Raw genomic sequence first — 21,944 nt, forward strand, 5'->3', positions numbered from 1 at the left:
GCATTGGCCATATTATCGGAAGCACAGTAGGAACAGAAGCCTCATCTTTGTGGGAGATAAGAAGCAGTGTTAACACTCCAACATCCAGAAGACCGGCTAAGATACAGAGGAGAGAAAATAGTAGACAGAGATATGGGAATCTACAAAAAAGTAATTTTAAACTGAGAATAATATTTCCAAAATTAGGAATAAAGTCAATAAGGAGAGGGCTTCCCTGGTGGCACAGTGGTTGAGAGTCCGCCTGCCGATGCAGGGGACACAGGTTCGTGCCCCGGTCCGGGAAGATCCACATGCCGCGGAGCGGCTGGGCCCATGAGCCATGGCCGCTGAGCCTGCGCGTCCGGAGCCTGTGCTCCGCAGCGGGAGAGGCCACAACAGTGAGAGGCCCGCGTACCGCCAAAAAAAAAAAAAAGTCAATAAGGAGAAAGAACATAATGCCACCAAAGAGCATGAATGACTGATCAAGAAGGACCCAAATGGAGAGACTGGTCTTGAAGAGGAGGATAAACACTTTACCTCGGAGATTAAAATAGAAATTGATATAGACTAAACAAGAACCTCAAGCTACTATCCTATTTATCATTTTATTCCTAACCAATATTCTTCAGCATCAGTGTCTGTATCTTTCACTTCATCATCCCTCAATCAATTTGTCATCATTTAGCTTTTAGTTGTGCCACCCCCCAGAAAATTCTCTTTTGAACATCATTAATAATTATCTAGTTGACAAATCCAGTGACTTGGTGACAACCACTTTGTCATTGAAAGCGTTTATTTTCCTTGGTTACTATGAAATTATAACAATTACATTTTTTTAACCTCTGATCTTTCTAGTCACTATTTTCTGCTTTTTCTCTTTGACTCTCCTTGCTTTTCTTCCTGCAAATGTTCTCTAGCATTCCATCCCAGACCTGTCCTCTCTCGAGAACAGAGAACATCCCAGACCTGTCCTCTCTCGAGAACAGAATCCATGAAAAGCTCATGGATTCTTACCGTTTCCACCATTAACCCACGCAGAGGACACCCACAGATATATCTCCAGTTCTGTCACTCTCTGGAGCTCTAGTCTGACATTTAGAGCCACCTACTTGCTACTTGCATGTGCCACAGTACTATAATTTAAATATGTCTAAAATTAATCTTGTCTTCTCTCACCAAACTATTTTTATCCTTCTTCTTCATTTTTATGATAAATACCAACACTATTCTTCTAGCACCCAGTCTGAAAACTTATTATTGTCATTAAATACTTTCTGACTTTTCCTCTTCCAAAGCTGGTCGACTGTCAAATTCCACTGAATCTACTTTATAATAGTGCTTATAAAATATCCCTTCTTTCCAATCTCATAACTAATATCAGGTCCTAATGCACGTTGCCTACATTATTGCCAAAGCTTCCTAACTATCCTGCCCTTTCCTAAAGCAAATACCTGAGTGTTATTTCCTATACTTACAATTTTTCATTGACTCCCTATTGTCCATGCAGTAGAGTCCAATTTAAAAATCAGGCCCCTTTACTGAATTATTAGCACAGGTTGTACTAATTCATACTGTGTTTTTGAGACTCTTGTTATTCCTCATACACATCCTGCAATTTCCCACCACTTTGCCTTCCTCTGTTACCTATGCCCAAGATACCCTTCCAACTGATTATTACATAACAAAATTCTATCTGTTATTTAAGGCTTGACTCTAAAGTCACCTTGTATAATAAATGTTTTGCTTTTCCTCAGGTAAGAATAATTTTTAAACTCCTATGGCTCTTTATCTGTATTTATCTCTTTACCCTGTTGGCTTTCAAACATGAACTATGATAATATGGAAAACCTTTAGCTGATAGCAAAAACTAAGGTCCAAACAACTCAGGGACTCAATAAAGATTCATATTTTTCCCTATCTTTAATTGCTCAAGAATAGTATTAACATCTGAATATTTCCTTAAGTTTTCACATAGTATGTGATCCATAAATACATGTTGAATGAAAGTGAAAATGATTTGAAAGCTGCAAACCAAATATAAAACAGTAAGAGGATTATCATATTGATGATTAAATACTATATATCTCCGAAGAAAATACGACTTAAAAGCAGGCTTAAGATCAAATAATTATACTAGATATAAATTGGCACACTGTAATTAATTTAAAATATTATCTTTTAACTTTGAAAATTTTAAAACAATCAGAAAATCAGTAATTTCCACTTAACATTGCACACATGGTCCCTAATTCAAGCCTCAGTGTAGAACAACAATTTCCAGTATCTTAAAAACAAATAAAGAAAACCCAAATCACTATCTTATTCTACTTACTTAAAAGGGACTAAAAGGTGGACATCTTGTAACATATACGAAATTTTGTGGAGATTAGGGACTGGTTACTAAATGTATGATGAAGTAATATATATTTTCATGTGTGATTGGTTGTCAGTGAGGAGGAGGAGAAATGAAAACTACTTGACCAATGAGAAGCATCTCCTTTGACTTTTATATGTAACTTGTCAAATTGGTAAAGCTCTACCTGAGTTTCAAAATATTTATGATGGCTTTGGAAGGAACACTTGTTTCTGTTCATTCTACAGTTGAGAGGAAATCTAATATGCAGTCATATTTAAATTAATGATTGAGGTATGAGATCTAAGACAAACTAGAGTCAGAGTAATTAATGCCAATAGTTTAATTTCATAAAACGTTATTTCTCTCCTTATATTTCACTCTAAGCCTAGCAATCAGGTCTACTTAATCCCAACCAATATGTCTGGCCTTACTCTAAACTCAGAGACCATTCTTGGTTGAATATTCCAGTGAATTCACTAACTGATGGTTCAATATCAATTCAGTATCTCTGCTCACTCCTATTTGACTTGATTAAACTCCAATTTATGTGTGCTTGTATTTCTGCCCTAATATCTAGGCTCCAAGTGATTCAGAGTCTGTGCATGGGTCACTTACTGGTTATTGAATCTTTCCTTTTTAACTCTGTCTACAGACCGTCTTCACAATCAAGGATTCCCTGAGGCTCAGTATCTGAAATCTAATTCCAGATGAAACCCATATACTGCTATTTGGACATCCACTGGTCTCACCCATGGCTGAAGATCTTGAACACAATTTTGTCTCACTTTTGTTCTTGCTTTCAACACATATAGATGTCCTGACCTTACATTCACTTACTGGATCCATATACCCTGTATCCATGCCTAGATTGTGACTTCCTCTGAATCTATATTTAGACTCTTAGTCTTGTCATTGATACCATGGCATTATCCATCCTGAAGCACCCAAGTTTTACCCACACATTCCATTTAGTGTTGACAAGAAAAATTGATTTCAAAATAAGACACCATAAAAGAATGAGATATATTAATAGGGACTTCTGATAAATTCATGGCTCTGCTACTTATGGAAAAACTGATACCTAGTAAAAGATGTCAATGAAACATGTATCGTGATAACTTACCTCAAAAATGACATCACACATATATTACGTTACTAAGAAAAGAACTATCTAGGAGACAGATTTTATTCCTATCTACTATAAATTCAGAATAATAAATAGAGCTGTATTTGAAAAAGGGAAGCAATTAATCTCAATAATTCAATTGCTTCTAATTAAGTATTATCTTATAGTGGTTTATATTTTCCTTTAAGTATCATTTAATTTTTTGTCTTTCATTAGACATACATGTGTACTAATTTATGCATTAATTTATATAACTAATATATATTAATTTATATTTTAATTTATTAACTAATATATAAACTTATATCCATGTATTCATTTATATCCATATATATGTTGCTTGGGATTGAGAATGTGGATATGTATCATATATATTTTATAACTCCCTATAGTCCTGATATATATTCTCTTATAGAGCAAATGCAATAAAAGATTTTTTAAGGAGAAAAATGTGATGCCATTTTAGTGGCATGTATGTGAAAGGGTACTCCTGTTGTGTGTGTGTGTGTGTATGAGTGCATGTTGAGGATAGGGTTGTTAAACTGTGTCTTGAGATTCCTCCAAAGACATTGAATACATTACTGATTTCATTTCTATGTGTAAAACAGAATCACAAATTTCAAAATTGTTCCAGTTTGTTTTGAATAGAGAATATGTAAATGTTTCATCATATTGAATATTTTTAACATGTATTAATGTTCTTAAAGATATTCTTTAGAGTGTCTACTGAGAGGAGTCAATATTCACGTAATAGTTGCTTCTGATTAGACACGACAAGAGGCATAGCTTTGAAAACTTAAATTTAAACTTAAATTTGATACTATTCTTGCACAAAGCAAACACTGTTCATGTAAGTTCTACTAGTCAAAGTTTCGTTTGCTCAAACGCTAACCTTATAGATCAGTATATTGAATATGATGCTCTCCAGATGACTGGGATCCCATTGAGCTTACACAGCAGCATTTCTTCAATTTTTCAAAACTAAAAGTGGGTTTCCATATCAGTGAAATAGTAAAATCAATAAACAGAGCTCTTCTTAAGCACTAAACAATACATTGAGTTAGCATAAAGAAGTTATAGTCATGACATCTTTTTCTTTAAGCTGCACTTACCTTTTTTAGTTGAGGCAGCACCAACCTCTTCTTTGGCTCGTTCAGTTTCTGTAAATTCAGAGATTGAAAATGAGAAACGGATATCAGACATGTGAGGTCAATATCTTATAGTATTCTAAGTCAGACAAGACTAAAACTGCCCAAAGGATAAAACGTATGTGGCACCTGAGAGCAAAGCAAGCAGCAGAGAAAACCACGCTAGAATAAGCTTGAATTTTTTTGTAACTAATGAACTTCCTTAAATAAAAATGCAGAAATTCTCTTTCAAGATACAATTCTGGTGGTACTAAATTTTATGCTTATATAAGTAGTGACCATAAAAAAGGTGGCTTATTCCACAGAATTACACTGGAATACTAATTTATTAGTTTATAGTCAAATCTTAAATAATGCATAAATTGTGGGGAAGAGCACTTGAAAAGACTTCTTTGTTTAGCCTTTAACTATGGGGAGGGCAAGCCATAATTGACCTCAATCAATTTGCTTTATAATATAAAATATTAGCCATAATGTTACAGAAAATTCCATTTGCATATTGCTTTGAAGAGAGAGAAAAAGAAAAAAATTGAAAAAGGCCAAAATGGCTTCTGGAGTTTCTCTGAATATCTAGTGTGGAAGACAGGAAGATAGGAGAGCTCTTCCAAAAATATAATCTGAAATGCTGGTCCTAGTGCAAAATGTTAGACCTCAAATCAAGGCTAATTAAAGTGGAAGTTTCTTTGATCCATACGAAAATTAGAAAATGACAATGAGCTGGTAAATTTTTACAAAGTTTATTTACTCATTTTATTAGCTTTTGATTATTCAAGGCTGTTGCCCTTGGACACCTGTATTTGTATTTTTAGTTTTATTCTTACTAGTACATGTGTATAGTCCCTGTTACTCATATGCACTCACTCAGCAGCTGAGGCTCTAGGAACAACCAGTAAACAGGGGTCTTCATGCCCCCTTGTCCTCCCTGTGCCATAGACCTTGGGCTGTGAGAGAGATCAGATGTCAGGAGACCTTCACATCACTTTCAGGTTTTAATTTCACAATATTAGATACCACAAGCTTCACTATTTGAGCTCAGGCAAGAAGTCATGTAAGTAAGACTTCTTCAGGCTGTTTCAAGACCTGGAGCTCCAGGACTAAGCAGATCCCTGGCTGTTATATAGCTTTGAGGAAAGACTTTAGACCAGTGGTTCTCAAAATTGGCATGCATCAGAGTCACTCAGGAGGGCTGTTAAAACACAGATACGGGCCTGATTCAGTAGGTCTGGGGCACGTCCTAAGAATTTACATTTCTAGCCAGTTCCCAGGTGACGCTTATGCTGCTGGTCTTGGCCATATTTTGGAAACTAATTACCACACTTCCCCTAATACACAATCAGGACTAATGTCCCTGAAATCCCCAACCTTGTTAGCCTCAGGTACTACCATGAGCCTAGGCTTCCAGCAGAAAACAGTCCATATGGCTTCGTATTTCTCCTAAAAACAGACTCTTTTCCAAAGTCCTTCCACTGAGTCATCTCTATCATAGCACACATCCCTAAATGCTCAGCCTCTTCTCAAAGTGTGCACTTGACTTTCTTCCTTTAACCAAACTAGTTCCCTAAGGACACTACATCCCTTACAAATGGTTTTCCAAAATAGAGACAGTTCATTTTTCCCCTATATACCAAAGGGTCTGGAAGTGATGTATATTTACTTCTTCTTTTTAACTAAATTAATAAATGATGTTTATGACTTCTCCTTACTTCTTATTACTTCTGATGGATTGTTATCTCCTTGCTTCCTCCAAATCTCAGTTCTTTTGAAGTCCACAGTATCAGGTTGCACCGGCTCTGTCTTGCTCTATTGCTGCCATTAACCAGCATTATGCCTGTGTCCCATTAATTATTGAATATTTCTATACAAAGTTATCTGCTCCACTATTACTACTGTGATTTTTCATTAGGAACCACTCTCAACCCAGGCTTCACACTAGACCAAGCTGGGGAGTTTTTATAAGCCTGTGAGATTCAGACGTAGTAGATCTGGGGAGGACTACAGAGCTTTGAGATTCTGAGTTAATGAGTCTGGGATAAGGTAGGCCTGGCTATCTGTCTATTTGTAAGCTTGTCAAGATACTCTATTATTTAACCAGGATTGGGAGTCACTTATAGACACAATCCATACAACCATGGGATCTCTCATTTCCTTGACCATCTCACTTTTGAAAACTGGAGACCCCACTTCTCTGATCAACTACCAAGAAAAAGTATCTTGGACTTTTTCTTTGCTGCCAAGACTTTGATTTCAAAATTCCTATTCCCTGGCACCACTCTTCCTGTTATAGTTCACTTACTCACGAACCTCCTCTAAGTAGTTTCTGACCCTATCAATACTTTCATTCCTTTGACCTTACCAGTTTCTCAATGCTCCAGATCTCCCTTATGTCCTCACTTTTCTTCTTTCAAGCTTATATTTAAATAAACCATGGTTAAATCATTCACTTATTGTTTGTTTCCATAGTCATCTGGTATATTAAGTTTCTAGGGCAGCCTTTAAGTTATTAGGTGGCTAAAAACAACAGAAATTTATTCTTTCACAGTTCTGGAGGCTAGAAGTCCAGCACTAAAGTGTTGCCAAGGCCCTCCGAAACTTGCTCTGAAGGCTCTTGGGAAGAATCCTTCCTTGCCTCTTCCTAGCTTCTGTTGGTTGCCAGCAATCTTCGGCATTCCTTGACTTGTAGCTGCATCACTCCAATTTCTCCCATTATGTTCATACAGCTGCCTTCCTTCTGAATATGTCTGTGTCTCTAAATCTCCCTCTCTTTAAAAGGGCATCAGTCATTGGATTTAGGGCCCATTCTAATCCAGTATAGCCTCATCTTACCATGATTACACCACTAAAGACCATTTTTGAAATAAGCTTGCATTCACAGGTACTGTACTAGTTAGGATTTCAACATATCTTTTGAGGGGATGCAATTCTATCCACTACATGTGCCAAAACAGCAAACCTACTCTATGCCTGCCACCTGAGCCGCCATCCAAACTGCAGGAAGGCCCTCATCTGCTGCAGATCTGACTTCAAATGTCTAGTCACAGTGTGTAACAGAGTGCCCAGCACTGATCAGCAATACTACCACAGACCTAGTGAAGTTACTTTCTCATTTTTCTAGTCAAGTGGTTCATGAATACCCCTCCTTTCTCAAACTTCCAACATCCTGTAACATAAAAGCAAGCTGCTGTTGGGATCTTCATAGAGAAAGTAGAAGCAGACTAGGCTATCTCATCTTTTCACCACCTCACCAGCACATACCAGCACCATTCGTCTTCTTTCCACACCCATAGGATCATCATTCCCTATTTAATACCAATTCCTCCAAATTTGCCCTGCATCCCAACTCCTTTTGCATAGACAATGACGTTACTCTTGCAAGTACTGCCTCTCTCTGCTACTTCATCTGCTTTCCACTTCACTGATGCTTTCACATCAGCTCAGAAACACAAAATGTCACCGTTTATAACTTCAGACCACCACGGCCTTCGCTCCTACGTGTCCCCTACCTCAACTACCTCATCTCTCTGTGGTCCACCATGGTCTCCAGAGAGCTGCTATACTCCGTGTCACCACTTCTATCTTCTCATTCTCTATTTTTTAAGATTGTTTAATTGTGAAAGATATAATATAAATGAAAGGCATAAAGGTGTATAACATATGTGATAACATATGTGCATATTTTAATGAATGGCAATAAAAAATGCACATCTTTGTAACCCCCTGTAAACTTAAGTAATAAAATATCACCAAAGACTTTGAAACCTCTTACTTGTCCTATTACCACTGCATACCTCTCTCTTCATCTCAGAATTATCACTGTCCTATATTTTGTATTAATAATTTCTTTATTTTCCTGTACATTTTTTATTACCTGAATTTACCTCTAAACAAACCTAAGGACATTTTTTACAGATTGAATTATATTGTTTAGTGATATAACTATATAAATTGACTTATACTTTTTAATTCTTATAATTTGCTTCCTTTAAAACGTGTGCTGAGACTCAGTGTTAAAACTGTTTAACAAGATGGCCATTAGACTTGGGTAGCTTTAGTGCCTTTGGTGGTCTACCTAAACAAACCAAAGCCAGAGTCAACTAGATTTATCTCAAATCTGAGTGATACTCAAAAGCAATTATCATAAGCTAAACAAACTAAATTATTTAGTTATTTAGCCAAATGACTAATTTTCCCAAATAAGACAATATATGTTATAGTCAGTTAAATATATATTTTTGCTTTGCTTCCATGTATTCTCTATAAAAACCTTTGCCCTACCCCCCAATGGTGGAGTGCCCCTCATCATTTATCGGTTTTGTTACTGCCCTATTTGATTCATTGTTTACTTAAATAAATTGTTTAACTTTTTATACAAGCCACGTTGATATGAGGAACTGTAGTTGATTGATTTAACTGCTGTATAGTATTCCTCTTGTACGTATTCTACAAATTATGTATCCATTTTCCTGCCAATGGACACTAGGTCATGTCCTGTATGTGTTATAAAATAACGCCGCTATGAATATTCCTGTATATGAATCCTGGTGTAATGTGCAAGAATTTTCTTAGAAGTGAAATTGCTAGGACATAGCATGTGTCTCTGTTTAACTTCACTAGATAAAAGCCATATTTTTCCCCAAAATTTTACACTAACACTGTATGTGAGAGTTTCTATTGCTTCATATCATCACCATCACCAGAATGAACATTTTTCTCCATTTTTGGTCAATTTGATATATGTAAAATAGTATTGTGGTTTTAAGTACATTTTCATTATTACTAAGAGGTTAAATATTTTTGATATGTCTATAGGCAATTTGTGTCTTGTTTTGTTTTCTTTTTGATCCTAACATATCTTTTGCTCATTTTTTCTATGCATTAGTCTATCAAGTTCTTTCTCTTTTTGTTTTTTATTTTTAGAGTTACTTATTTTTCATTACTAACCTCTAGTTACTTATATATACTACAAATACCTTTTCCAAAATTGTAACTTGTCTTTTATCTCTTTATGGCATCTATTGATGAGTTTTAAATTTTACTGTAATCATTTTAGTACATTAGATTTTTTGTTTACAGCTTGAGTTTATATATATAATTTTTATGATCCAACCATACTTCAAGAAAATATATACATATATCTTCCTATACTTTTTTCTTTAAATTAATGGCTTGTTTTATTTTTACCATTTAAGTCCCTGAACCATCTGGAGTTGATATTTTGGAATTGTACAAAGTAGGAATAAATTACATTTTTTTTTTATTTTGGCAATGAATACCAACTACATCAGCAACATTTTAAGATAATCTCTCTATTCTCTAATTATTGAAATGGCTGCTTTTTCTTATATCAGATTTTTGCTCAAGTGGAATCATTTTAGGTCTCTTTTTGTTCCTGTTTGTCCTTTGGAAAACTTGTTTAGATCTGCACCAATACCATGCTCCCTTGAAAACACAGTATCATGACACTGTTTTATTAATAAGACTCAGGTCACAAAGTACTTGTCTCAATAGTCATACTTCATACTTATTTTGCTGTACTCATTATTATATTTTCACAATATTAAAATTTATTCCTGATTTTCTATTTGAAATTCTCTCTTCCTCCTCTCTACTTCCTAATGTCTAAACTGAACTCAGATTCTACTTCTGCAAGTTCTCATCTATATAGCTTGGATCTCTTTGAACCAAACTTGATAAATGTTCTTAAGCTCCAAACCATGACATTTTTCCAATTTTGTGCTGGCACTCAGTACACCAACCTTGGCTCTATACGTGGGATTGAACAAGAAGCACATCTTGGCCTAACATCTAAGTCAGTCCCAGGTTTCTCACAGTCTAGTTTTCCTGGCACTTAAACCTCCCCAAACCATCCCCTGGCATTGTATCAGTACTATTTTGAGTTCATTCAGTCAGCATCATCTGTGATTTGGGTAGTGATCATATAATTTATTATCCAAACTAAGCAGGTGAAAGAAGGTGTTAGTAATAATTATTCCAGAATAATATGAATAAACCCAGATTTCCCTAAACAACTGAGATACCTGTCATATATGTCATCCAACCTGTGGTCTAGACACACACACCTGATATCAGATCTACTAGTTCAGGCCCATAGATCTTTCCCCCCAGCAATTTCCATGACAGAATATTTAAACTATGTCGAAAAAGCCATGCCACTTTCTAACTAACATAAGCTGTCCCCAAATAGTCTTCTAACATCATAAAACTAAATAAATCCAAAGGGGTTTTATTTTTAAATTCTGCATACTGGCTTCTCCTGAATGATCTGACATATATTACTAGATCAAGAGATAGATATGTGACTCACAAATTTAGGTATTGAAATGTAGTTAAGGTGATAAGCAGAGTCAGGCCTGGTGGCTGAGCGTACCACAAAAATCTAGTGTAGTGTTAAAACCAAGGAATGAAAAATGCCTGACCATTGTCATTTAATTCAAATTTAGGCCCACAATTAAAAATAACTAGACTTTGGTCCCTGACCTGGTCTTTGGTGTCTTTTTCACTCAGAATTCAAACTGACCACAGGCTGGTCAAACATGCACATGGAATGCATGATCAAAGCCCTATGGTCCTCGATATGAGGAACGAAGTAATGTATGGTAGTGCTTCCCAAGGTTTTGATGAATACTGGTCCTTGAAGTGTTCTTTGGAAAAAAGAGGGTGATGTGGTCAAATATATTTGCTAAGCACTGTCTACTACATTCCCTCTTGATTCACCAAGAGGAGTGTTAAAGATCTGAAATGCCTGTGAGTCTTGGTCCTCCTCCTCCTTGGAAATGACTAATCATATCATCAACCCCTCTGTCTCTATCCAATGTGGCGGTGGGGGTGAGGGAGTGTGTGTGCAGTGGACTGCAGGGAGAACTGGGTGTGTTGAGGCATTTCTGTACACAGGATGATAAAGGAATCTGTGTTGACTTGCGGAAATAGTAAATCTAGATTTGGCATCTCTATTGGTCAAAGGCACTCTTCCTCCATCCCCATAATCCCTGACAAATAACTTTACAAGTGGAGTCATTAAGTGCCCTCTGTAGTGCTTGCTACATCATTGAACATGAAGGGCTTCCCTTTTCTTCAAGCTCATGGTACCATGAGAACATCCACCCTGTACTGATACAGTTCCCAAACTAGTCTGTGTCCTCTAGTGTTTTTCTTACAGTGATTTTGGTTTCTTAAGACCTAGAGCAAACAGTTCCACACCACAAATTCAATTCACATTCTTGTTATCTCTTTAACTGAGTGCTAAAGACAAATTACCTTTTACTTTTTCCATGGACTTGCTCTAGTCCTGTCAATTTCACCTATCCTTTTTAATTCAATACCATGAAATTGTATCACATAAATACTTAATTTATGTTAATTAAACTATACATCTCACTCTCTCATTTGCTCTCATAATTTAAGATAATGTAAAATCATATCCTAAATATTCAGGTTATACACACAAAACTATGTGTCCTTACTATGTGGGTGACAGAAGGAATTTTCAAGAGTATTTGTAATGATATGCCTTAGGCATTAACTTTATAAATAGCTCACTGTATATAAAAGCTATGTAAATATTCTTCTGTTGTATGATTTCAAGACCAAAAAAAACCAGTTCTTATTTGGGGAAATGGATGGTCACATTGCTAGCAGAGATTTTAAACAATTTATGAATTATCTCTAACTTTTGTACTGGGAGATAATGCTCATGTCAAGTCCAAATCGTTCAACCATACAAGGGATTGAATATTAATTCTTTTGAAACCTTTATACTGGGTCTAAGATGATTTGGCAACCTAAATTTGTTAATTTCCTGCAAAAGATGCTGATCTCTTCAAAACTTGATTGGAGAGTGTTTCATAGATAGCAGAACTTACAGGGTTTTTTTTTTTATTGCAAATGAATATTTTTATCTAAATGTCACATTTTTCTAGGAAGAAAATTTTCATTTTCAGAGTAATCTTCAATCTAGAGTCCTCTACCAGTTCTGCAAAATTATCGGTTTTGTTTTATATATTTTCTTGATTATGCATTTCTACAGACTAAGTATTAGCATACTAAATGCTCTGTAATATGAAGTTCTAATCAGCTTATATTCAACTAAAAATTGTCATGAAAATATAACTGGAATTTTAGATTCATGTTACACCTTTCCTTAAGGTCTACAATGTCTACGTAAACATTTCCAACTGCAATTTTTTTTAAAAGACACCAAGCTACTCAATATTATATTTTCCAATTTTTTTCTGATATATTCACCAATGATATACCCTGTCTCAAAAATCTGACAATAAATAAAACATGCATTTGTTTTTTGTATTAGTACCATCATTAATACTTATGCAACTCTAAATCAAAAGGAAAATGTAAACATATTTACATAATGCACAGAAATGAGGTTTGATCTTAAATCTTATATACAAAGCTTAGAGAAGCTAAAAGAATATTTTTTCTAAATTCAAATATACGCCATTATGCCTAAATTTTCATGAATGGCCATCTGTTAGATACTTCACTGAATTGAGAAATACCAACAAAGAAAAAAGCATTTATCCTTTAACGTATTGTCAAAGCCACTAATGATGCAAATGCCATGGTATACTATAGTTGTCAGTCAATATTTATTCTAAATCTGAGGATAGAAGTCTTAAAAGAAAATTGTGATATTGCAAGAGCAGTACTTAAAATTGTTGGGGGTTTCCTTTTCATTAAAGACACAATAACTTTCATAGTAGACAAATTATGTTGCCTCCTGGTTTGATCAAGTGATTAATCACTAGGAAAATTTTCTAATGTGTTTAAGAAACTGAAAACATCACTTATCATTCTGCAAAATGGGAAACAAAAATATAAACAACTCAAAAAAGAGGTTATGACCTGGACAAATTAACAAGTGAAAGCTCTATAGATAAATTTTAATAAGAATTGATTCACAGAAAAGACAAGGTTGAATAATTATGCATATCAGTTTAACACAACAAATAATCAGAGCAAGAAACATTTGATAAGTCAGCCTAAAATATTAGCATTAGCACTGTCTATAGCAGAAGTTAAATGAGTAAGCTGCTGAAATATGCTTTTTGTTTTCTCAAGTTTTAGTCAACATACTTGCTTTAACTTGTTTTTCACTTGGAGCTGTTAAGGACAAGAAATAATAAGGTCTAAGTCAGTTACAAGTCTCCTTGGGTCTCTCTCTAAAATAGTTTTCTAAAATAGTTTTTTTTTTTTTCAAAAAAACTATATTATAACCTTGGAAACTAAAGAAAAATGTAGGTCTCAGGAAGAAAAAATACAACGCTGTGCCATTTTCTTTGATAAACTTTAAATATATGCCATGAACCATAGATTTCTTTTCTGATATTCACATAACTTCTCCCAACACAGAATGCTCATTCATGACTCATTCATTTTGTTTTCCATTTTAAATTATTTAAGAATCTGATTGGTTTTATATATATGCCAATGCAGTTTCCTTAAAGTCTACAAAATGGTATGAAAGGAAGGAAGTGAATCGATAAATTATCCAATTGTTTCAATTTTAAAAACATAGTGAATTACAGCTAAGTTGCTACACTGTAATCACACCATGAAATGAACAGATAATGATTTCAAGAAATTTAAATTATTGTATTTTGTCAAATTTAATATTGGATAATAATGTTTAGCTATTAAAACTCTTAAAACTATTCTATCAAACATTTAGAGAGGAGCTAACAGCCATCCTTCGCAAACTCCTCCAAAAATTGCAGACAAAGGAACACTCCCAAACTCATTCTACGAGGCCACCATCACCCTGATACCAAAACCAGACAAAGATGTCACAAAGAAAGAAAATTACAGACCAATATCACTGTGGAATATAGATGCAAAAATCCTCAAAAAAGACTAGCAAACAGAATCCAACAACACATTAAAAGGATTATACACAAAGATCAAGTAGGAGTTATCCCAGGGATGGAAGAATTCTTCAATATACACAAATAAATCAAAGTGATACACCATATTAACAAACTGAAGAATAAAAACCATATGATCATCTCAACAGACGCAGAAAAAGCTTTTGAAAAAATTCAACACCGATTTATGATAAAAACTCTCCAGAAAGTGGGCATAGAAGGAACCTACCTCAACATAATAAAGGCCATATACGACAAACCCACAGCAAAACATCATTCTCAATGGTGAAAAACTGAAAGCATTTCCTCTAAGATCAGGAACAAGACAAGGTTGCCCACTCTCACCACTATTATTCAATATAGTTTTGGAAGTCCTAGCCACGGCAATCAGAGAAGAAAAAGAAATAAAAGGAATACAAATTGGAAAAGAAGTAAAACTGTCACTGTTTGCAGATGACATGATATAATAGGTAGATAATCCTAAGGATGCCATCAGAAAACTACTAGAGCTAATCAATGAATTTGGTAACGCTGCAGGATACAAAATTAATGCACAGAAATCTCTTGCAATCGTATACACTAACAATGAAAGATCAGAAAGAGAAATTAAGGAAACAAACCCATTCACCATTGCAACAAAAAGAATAAAATACCTAGGAATAAACCTACCTAAGGAGGTAAAAGACCTGTACTCAGAAAACTATAAGACAGTGATGAAAGAAATCAAAGATGACACAAACAGATGGAGAGATATACCATATTATTGGATTGGAAGAATCAATATTGTGAAAATGACTCTACTACCCAAAGCAATCTACAGATTCAATGCAATCCCTATTAAATTACCAATGGCATTTTTTACAGAACTAGAAGAAATCATCTTAAAATTTGTATGGAGACACAAAGACCTTGAATAGCCAAAGCAATCTTGAGAAAGAAAAACGGGGCTGGAGGAATCAGACTCCCTGACTTCATACTACAGTAATCAAGACAATATGGTACTGGCACAAAAACAGAAATATAGATCAATGGAACAGGATAGAAAGCCCAACGATAAACTCACGCACCTATGGTCAACTAATCTATGACAAAGGAGGTAAGGATATACAACGGAGAAAAGACAGTTTCTTCAATAAGTGGTGCTGGGAAAACTAGACAGCCACATGTAAAAGAATAAAATTAGAACACTCCCTAACACCATACACAAAAATACACTCAAAATGGATTAAAGACCTAAATGGAAGACCAGACATTATAATAAAACTCTTAGAGGAAAACATAGGAAGAACACTCTTGGACATAAATCACAGCAAGATCTTTTTTGACCCACCTCTTAGAGTAATGGAAATAAAAACAAAACTAAACAAATGGGATCTAATGAAACTTAAAAGCTTTTGCACAGCAAAGGAAACTATAAACAAGGCAAAAAGACAACACTCAGAATGGTAGAAAATATTTGCAAACAAATCAGTGGACAAAGGGTTAATCTCCAAAATATATAAATAGCTCATGCAGCTCAATATTAAAAAAACAAAAACAACCCAATCAAAAAATGGGTGGAAGACCTAAATAGACATTTCTCCAAAGAAGACATACAGATGGCCAAGAGGCATATGAAAAGTTGCTCAACATCACTAATTATTAGAGAAATGCAAATCAAAACTACAATGAGGTATCACCTCACACAGGTAAGAATAGGCATCATAAGAAAATCTACAAACAATAAATGCTGGAGCGGGTGTGGAGAAATGGGAACCCTCTTGCACTGTTGGTGGGAATGTAAATTGATACAGCCACTATGGAGAACAGTACGGAGGTTCCTTAAAAAACTAAAAATAGAATTACCATATGACCTAGCAATCCCACTACTGGGCATATACCCAGAGGAAACCACAATTCAAAAAGACACATGCACCCCAATGCTCATTGCAGCTCTATTTACAATAGCCAGGTCATGGAAGCAACCTAAATGCCCATCGACAGATGAAGAGATAAAGAAGATGTGGTACATATATACAAAGAAGTATTACTCAACCATAAAAAGGAATGAAATTGGGTCATTTGTAGAGATGTGGATGGACCTAGAGACTGTCATATAAAGTGAAATAAGTCAGAAAGAGAAAACAAATATCGTATATTAACGCATATATGTGGAATCTAGAAAAATGGTACAGATGAACCAGTTTTCAAGGCAGAAATAGAGACACAGATATAGAGAACAGACGTATGAACAGCAATGGGGGAAAGTGGAAGGGGGCGGCGGATGGGATGAATTGGGAGATTGAGATTGACATATATACACTAATATGTATAAAATGGATAACTAATAAGAACATGCTGTATAGCACAGGGAACTCTACTTTACTTTGCTGTACAGTAGAAACTAACACAACATTGTAAAACAACAATATCGCAATAAAAAAATTTTTTTTTAATAAAAATCATTTAACCAAAAAAAAAAAACACTCTTAAAACTGATTAGACCCATAGTCATTCTTTATGTCTCCCCATTATACGTTTCTCTGATTATGTTCTATTTCAGCTTTCTGCGTATGTACGTAAGTGAGAATATGTGTTATGGCTCAGTTATGGGAATGTTACCCCCAAACACATAATCTGTTCTCTGTTCTCTGTAAGGTAGACAAAAACATTCGTTCCTTCCCATAGGTGAGTAATATCAATGTTAATGTGAAATGTGTGATTATTTCATACTGCAAATTATTTAAAAGTCATTCATATTTATATTTTTTTAAAAATATGATTATCCTATTTGATATTTCTCTTTTCATCCACTCAAACATTTTCAAGTTCCTAAAATGTTCCTGACATTATGATAGGCACTCTTGGATAAAGATATAAAAAACAATTTTCATATTCTAATTTCTGACTGTTTAAAGTGGAAAAAATAAAAGGTAATATGATTATAAGAGTATGTTAAGTGTTTTTATATAGAAAAGAAAATGATGCTATGGGAACTAGCTGGAGAAACTCCTAAATGGATGAGGGTTTTCTGAGGAAGTTTTACAAACCTGGAAGAAGAATAAGAAATGTGGTTTCGAATCTGCAGTTTGCTGTGGTCTGTGACAGGGGTGGGAGTATAGTTGAGCTAGATTTGCATGGGTATTTACATAATATTGTAATTGCTATTTTAATGTATTGCCAATGTAAATGCTATTTCCATTTAAATATAATATGATCGGAGGGGTGACTAATGGACATTATATGAGGTTATGACAGCTTACACACACACATACACACACACACACACACACACACACAATCAGTACAGTTCCTTGAGCAGGAGTTGCATTTATTTTCATTTGAAACAACAAATAGGGCAAGTTAAATCCAGAAACCTTTAAGAAAATCATTTGGTATCTACACCTACTGCATTCTTAGTTTCTGTTTGTTTGTATATGTGTTTTTCTGCTTGTCTGATTGTCAGTTCACTTTTTTCCCCTCATTCGAATGTAAATTGACTGAAGACAAAATCTACTTCTACTCTCATTGCAACTCCCCTGAGTACTCAAGATGTGCCATTAAATAACATTTTGAATAGAGAGAGAATATTTGCTGGAATTGAATATTTCATATTTTCAAAACAAAGCAATGTCAGATGCACTTATAATAGAAAGGGTTTTGTTTTTATTTTGGTTTCTGTTTTCTACCCTAAACTGTAAAATAGTGCTTCTCAAACACTGCTTTGACTAATGCACTGGGGATCTTAGGAAGTTGCAGATGCTGATTCAGTAGATCTGGGGTGGGACCAGAGATTCTGTATTTCTAACAACCTCTCAGGTGCTCCTAATGCTGCTGGTTCACAGAACACACAGTGAGTAGCAAGAGTGTAATGTACTATTTGGCCTCCATTTTCTAACATGGCATTGGTGTTAACCGTATGACAAGAACTTGGAAAAAAGACATAAGATGGAAGGGTTTCCTGCCCTTTCCAGTCATGGCCCTTACCCCCGTCTGAGGGTACATCATTAATAAACCTTGGACATCAGGTAGAAAGACCCCAGCAACCCCAGTCTGACTCACCTGAATGTTCCTTCTTTGGTGGCTTTGCTGTATCAAACAAGAAAAGAAAAAAATTCAACATTTTATACCATTTGATCACATTTCATTATTCAATTGCAAGTTTTATATCTTGAAATTAAGAGGATAGAAGAATTTTAAAAGTTACCTGGTTCTATATGTTTTTCTTTCTTTTCCTGTTCTGAAACATATTATTTTTGTTATTATTATTCTTCCAATTTTATGTGTCACAACTTAATTGTCCTAACACAAAGAAACATATATGTCTAGTGCTGTATTGCACTGATAGTAGCTGCCATGAAAAGACTAATATCCGACACATATTTAAAAAGAGTTTTTCCAATCTTCCCCTGTTTTCCCTCACAGAGCAGCAATAAAAATTATTCTGGATATTAGAGGAATTAAAATTTTTCATGGATAATAAACTAGAAAGATAAAGTAGGGTATATAAAGGATGGAAAAATTTTTAATTTCCTTTCTTACTAGATCAACATGAAATAAATTTGGGATAAAAAGTAAGCATAAAGGATAATTATTACATCTGTTTTAAAATAATTCTCAGATAAGGATGAACAGATTTCCTCTGGACTTTCTCTTCTAAGGTGAACTTTTCTTATATTGAAAAGGTATATGTTTAGCTAAGACAAAGTCTTTGCTGAGGCAGATTTACGACGCTAAAAATAGACTAAGAATTTTCAGGGGGAAGCAAAACACACTTCCCTTGTTTTTAGGACAAATGCTCCTTATAGAGTATTTTTCATATAGTGTTCCTTTTTAAGAACCCACTTTTGCCAATGTTATATGAGATGAAGAATCATTCTGGCCTCAAAATTAAGCTGACATTTGTATTATAATAAGCACTAATTTTATATGAAGTGTAGGTACTAATTTTATATGAAGTGCTATTTTCTACATTTCTATTCTTACTTATTTTGCCTTGACAAGCAAAATTTGACAAGCTTGTCAAATTAATTTAAATGATTTTCAAGAAATACTTTAACATAGACACATTATTATCTGATTTTTTAAAGAAAAATAAAGAGATTTCTTCAAGTTTCATTTAATGAATATATTTTGGAGACTAGAAGATGTTTATGCTGAAAGAATTCTAAGAACTATATTTTAGAAACATAGAGTGTCATCGAATTTCCTATGGTTATCTCATCAGTCTCTCAAGTGTACAATTTTGTTTACCACGCTTGTACTTGTGAAGGTATAATGAGCAATTTATTCACTCCCAAGATAGCAGGCAGGCAATAAAACAAATAAAACGAATGGCCTGACCAAGTGTTACAAGTCAAAGGGAAGAAGCATACGTGACTTAGCTAAAATTAAACACAGGTAAGAACATTAAAAACTGCCTGGAAAACATGGAGTAATTAAATGCATTGCTTAATTTATTGCTGAACTGAACCACCAATTATCAAAACATCTCTAAGAAATTTGTAAAGTAATAACAATCAAAAAAAATACTGGAAGTTGCTTTGGGTATGCACCAAAATCAATTACCAACTATCTGTGAGATTTCAAAGTTAAAATAAGGGTCTTCCAATCATATCAGAAAGTAACTGTATAAGCAGAAAATACCCGTGCTAATTTGGGATGATGTGCAAGAAAAGGCTGTCAAGTCCATTTATTTTATGGGATAATTCAAGATGTAATTATTGAATTACCTTAATAAATACAAATTAATTCATGCTTATATCTACAGGGACTGTCAAATCATACTTATAATTGATTTTTTTATTTGGAAAAAATTATAGCTCACTAGAGTTAGCAAAAATATATACAGGAAGAGTACATGTATACATAAATACATGTACTCTTCTCCCTGTTTTCCCTACCATGATTTGTTTTAGACTGCAAAAAAAACCAAAAACACAAAAACAACCAACTTTTAAGTTGTGGTAACTAGAAAAGAAAAAGCAAAATAAGAATATAGGGTTGGAGATGTATAATTGAATAAAGCAATCTTAAAGTAAAAACAACAACAACTGAATACAGCAAATTCAAAGATGCGACAATAACAACAAAAGCAGGTCCAGATGATAAACTAGAGCAAATAAGTTAATTTGAAAAGAATTAGTAGTTGTTTAGAGGAAAATTCTTTTTCTTGTCCTTATTACTGCCCAAGTCAATCCACAGAACTTCCCAAGGAGGGAAGCAGTTGGAATGTTAAATGAATGCCTGGGAAGGCATGTTTATTTATTAAATATATCAATACTCTGAAGATTGTCAAGGAGCTGCAGTGTGTCTGTGGGAAATTTTAATCATATAGACTGTAATAAAGCAAGGGCCTTAAGGTTACATATATATTATTTAAATACCATTTTTCAAATCTCCAGTTGTCCTCCATTTCCCTGCTGGTGCAATGGTTTATAGAGTGGTTTCTGTATCAGTATGCCAGTGCCCATATCAGCAGCTGTGCACACACATAAATCTGGTATCGAAATACCACATAGTTCTCTATAGACAGATTGCTCCCCTTGGCTGAGTTGTAGTGTACCTTCATGATTCTCTCCATAGGACATTTTAGAGCACTTTTATGACATAAAAGGTCAAATGTCCTGACCTTTGCAGGACCAAAATGCATGTAAATCTTTTTTTTTTAATTGGTATATATTTTAAAACATGTTTTTAATTTCACTAGGATTTTTTAAAGCTCTGCATACCTGGAAATGGAATGATTATTAATGGCTAATTGAATAAGGTTAAGTTGACATTATTTGTTTCTGTTTGTTTTTCTTCAGAGAAGAGTAAACATTTGCAAAAGACTCAACCTCAAAGCATCAAGCTTTACTGAATCATTAGCAAGCAAGCTTTAATAATGTGTTATAGCAACAGTGGATGCTGCCTATGTTATGCATCCCAAGCAATGCAGTTTCACAGAGCTCACAGTGTTTGTAGGGAAAAAGGACACTGTTATGGACAAAATGTCATATATCATGTGAACATGCCAAAATATTTATGGATTACAAGAACAAAGAAAACAGAAAAGAGATTGTAAAACTAACCTGAAAAAGAACTTCTGTTCTATATTCTAGCTACAGAACTAACCAGATTACAGAGACTAAATTTCCACTAACATAATACAGTTTTGGTTAATGGAATGAAGTTATATTTTTTGGTTAAGACTGTGGACAATGTTATTAGACGATTGCATGAATTTGAAAAAGGACTCTAAGGAAGAGTGCCATGCTTTTCAGTCCACTCTGATCACCCCCTCCCCAGGTTGTATATTCTTTCATTCTGACAAAAAAAATAGAGTTCACATGCATAAAATATAGAAAAGGGAGATTCAAAACCGCAAGTCTAGGTATTTCAGCAGGACAGTAGTAGCAGTAAATAGAAAAAATATATAATTTGCATGCCTTTCCTTACTTTTTCCCTTGGGTAGTTCT

The 21,944-nt window shown here is 34.5% G+C and overlaps 1 protein-coding gene across 8 annotated transcripts in view; it reads right to left on the bottom strand.

Annotated features, from left to right (window-relative positions):
• TRDN (triadin) overlaps positions 1–21,944 on the bottom strand; it is a 373,155-nt gene that overhangs the window by 111,678 nt on the left and 239,533 nt on the right. For 7 of the 8 annotated variants that reach the window (XM_082668827.1, XM_082668826.1, XM_082668823.1 and 4 more), the window contains 5 exons: positions 21,925–21,942; positions 18,692–18,724; positions 18,547–18,573; positions 13,718–13,744; positions 4,574–4,621 (listed from right to left, as the gene is read on the bottom strand). In XM_082668827.1, the coding sequence (XP_082524953.1) occupies positions 4,574–4,621; positions 13,718–13,744; positions 18,547–18,573; positions 18,692–18,724; positions 21,925–21,942 (153 nt within the window). The remainder of the gene's footprint in view (positions 1–4,573; positions 4,622–13,717; positions 13,745–18,546; positions 18,574–18,691; positions 18,725–21,924; positions 21,943–21,944) is intronic. The other variant, XM_082668825.1, reaches the window with a different exon arrangement.

Source organism: Grampus griseus (assembly GCF_964374135.1).
Source record: "Grampus griseus genome assembly, chromosome: 13".
Taxonomy (NCBI): Eukaryota; Metazoa; Chordata; class Mammalia; order Artiodactyla; family Delphinidae; genus Grampus; species Grampus griseus.